Source organism: Olea europaea, chromosome 21, assembly GCF_002742605.1.
Source record: "Olea europaea var. sylvestris chromosome 21, O_europaea_v1, whole genome shotgun sequence".
Taxonomy (NCBI): domain Eukaryota; kingdom Viridiplantae; phylum Streptophyta; class Magnoliopsida; order Lamiales; family Oleaceae; genus Olea; species Olea europaea.
In genome coordinates this window covers 5,264,142-5,267,105 of record NC_036257.1, presented here as the reverse complement: position 1 = coordinate 5,267,105, position 2,964 = coordinate 5,264,142, and the positions used below count along the sequence as shown (strand labels likewise).

Sequence of the window (2,964 nt, the reverse complement as noted above, 5' to 3'; positions counted from 1 at the left end):
TTCATGCATTATATGCTAAATTGTCATTCGTTGCTCAATTTTTAATATGCAATAAATTGTTATTTTTCAGCAAAATATCTCTCAGCGCTTTTTTCGTTATTCTAAAACAAAAACAACTTGTCGGGGATAATTATGTGGATTGGAAACGTAATTTGATTTTGTGCTTATTGTCGAAAAACTTGATTTTATGCTCGAAGAGGAATGTCCTGAGGTACCTACTAAGACTACATGCAAGTCCAAGAGGGCTGCGTACGATAAGTGGATCACTACTGATAAGATGGCTTGCTGTTATATTTTGGCATACATATCAAACGTGTTATAGTAAAAGCTTGAAAGTCAGGAGACCTCTTATGACATACTAGAAAGCCTGAATGGCATGTTTGGACATCAAAGTAGGAGGGTTCGCTTTGAGGCCAGTCGTACCTTACAGAACATCCACATGAAACTCGGAATGCCTATGAAGGATCATATGTTAACTATGATTGCACACTTCAATGTGGCAGAGAATCTGGGTGTAACTATTGATCAGGAAACTCAAGTTGATATGATGTTGAATTCTTTATCTGATATGTTTTCACAATTTACTGTGGACTATCACTTGCACAAGATGAATATGCCATTAACTGAGTTGATGAATGACTTGCAAAATGTGGAAAGTGGTCTCAAGGTTAAGGGTAGCCATGCTCATACGGCAATTGTTAGCTCCTTTAGCTCCAAGTCAAAAGGCGGAATTGGAAAGAAGAGAAAGAGATCTAACAAGAAGCCAGGAAGCAACAAAAAATCCAAATCAAATGGAACGCCGAAAGCAAGTGTTTCCACTATGGTCGCAAATGACACTGGAAGAAAGACTGCCCTGATGCACTAGCTGAAAAGCTGGGTGTTGGTGAGTTTTTTATTGTTGAGTCATGTTTGGTGATTGATTCTACAAATTCCTGGGTTGTAGACTTTGGAGCCACTAATCATATATGCATGTCTATGCAGGTGATTTAGGAGAGCAGAAGACTCAATGATGGCCAGTTTAAAATTACTGTCGGCACAAGAGCTATAGTTTCAACAAGAGCAGTAGAAGCAGTTTACTTTTATTTCAATAGTGGTAGGCGTTTAATTCTTAAAGACTGTAATTATGTCCCGCGGATGAAGCGGAATTTGATTTTTGTTTCTTGTTTAATAGGACAAGATTATTTTATAAACTCTGCTCATGATGCTCTTTATATTCTAAAGAATAAAGCTCCTATTTGTGCCGGATATTTGGTGAATGGCCTTTATATTTTAAATTGTACTACAAATGAAATAAATGTTACTTCTGCAAACCATGAACGAATGTCTAACCATACTAGTGATACTTATTTACAGCATCTTAGACTTGGACATATTAACCTTAATAGGATACAAAGATTGGCTAGAGATGGTCCACTTATCACACTCAAGGTCAAACCATTGCCAGTTTGTGATTTTTGTTTGGAGGGTAAAATGACCAAAAGATCCTTTCTAGTAAAAGGACATAGAGCCAAAGAAGTATTAGACTAGTTCATTCTAATGTATGTGGACCCATGAATACACCTGCGAGAGGGGGTTATGAGTATTTTATTACTTTTACCGATGATTACTCTAGATTCAGATACATCTACCTAATGACTCGAAAGTCAGATGCTTTTGAAAAATTCAAAGAATATCGGGTTGAGGTCGAGAAACATTTGGGTAAGAGTATTAAGACACTTCGATCAGATCGAGGTGGCGAATATCTCTCGGGAGAATTCAGGGTCTACTTGATAGAAAGTGGTATTGTTTCTCAACTGAGTGCGCCGAGTACACCCCAACAGAATGGCGTTTCAGAAAGGAGAAATAGGACATTGTTAGACATGGTTAGGTCAATGATGAGTTTCGCAACTCTACCTACCTCATTTTTGGGATATGCACTGGAAACAACAGCATATGTTCTTAACTTAGTTCCCTCTAAGTCGGTTTCAAAGACTCCCCTGAAATTATGGAATGGGCGCAAGCCTAGCTTACGTCATATTCGAATTTGGGGATGTCCGGCTCATGTGCTGAAAGAGAAGACATAGAAGTTGGAATCTAGATCAGAGATATGCCTATTTGTAGGATACCCTAAAGCTACCAAGGGATATTATTTTTATAGTCATCTAGATAGGAAAGTCTTTGTCAGTACAAATGCCACTTTCCTAGAGGATAAGTATATTAATGAACGTCAGTCCAAAAGCAAGGTCGTGTTGGAAGAAATGAGTGGGAGCAATTCCACCACATCGATTCCTGAAATACAATCTTATGACAGACAACCCTTGGTGTCAAATATACCTAAACAATGTATTTTGAGTGGAAGAGAAGAGTCATCCAATCCCATGGATCAAGTAAACGTTGAAGGTATTGAGGAGGTAATGGAACCACCTAATGGTGATACCAACATTGATACAAACGTTACAATTCCAAATGATGCCACAATCCAGGATCCATCGCCCCTTAGACAAAGTCAGAGGGTTATCAGACCACCTTCTAGGTACTTGTTAGTTGGAGAGTCCAATCAGGCGATCTCCACAATACAAGTTGATGACTCGACTACATATAAGGAGGCCATGAATGATGTGGATGTAGATTTATGGCAACAAGCTATGAATGCTGAAATAAAATCTATGCATTCCAATCAGGTTTGGGAACTTGTAGATGCACCAGAAGGGATAAAACCCATCGGGTACAAGTGGGTCTATAAGATAAAGAGAGGAGCAGACAGGAAAGTGGAAACTTTCAAAGCACGGCTAGTGGCTAAGGGTTTTACCCAACGAGAAGGCATCGATTACGAGGAGACCTTTTCGCCTATGGCTATGCTTAAGTCTATCCGGATTCTTTTATCCATTGCAGCTCATTTTGATTATGAGATGTGGCAAATGGATGTCAAGACAACCTTTTTGAATGGCCATCTTGAGGAATGTATCTATATGGTACAACCAGAAG

At 38.9% G+C, this 2,964-nt stretch overlaps 1 protein-coding gene across 1 annotated transcript; it reads left to right on the top strand.

Moving 5' to 3' along the window:
• The first annotated feature begins 376 nt into the window (after positions 1 to 376).
• Positions 377 to 865, top strand: LOC111370033. The gene has a single exon (XM_022991745.1). It carries the CDS (start codon positions 377 to 379, stop codon positions 863 to 865), a length of 489 nt encoding a protein of 162 aa, XP_022847513.1.
• Positions 866 to 2,964: the final 2,099 nt, after the last annotated feature.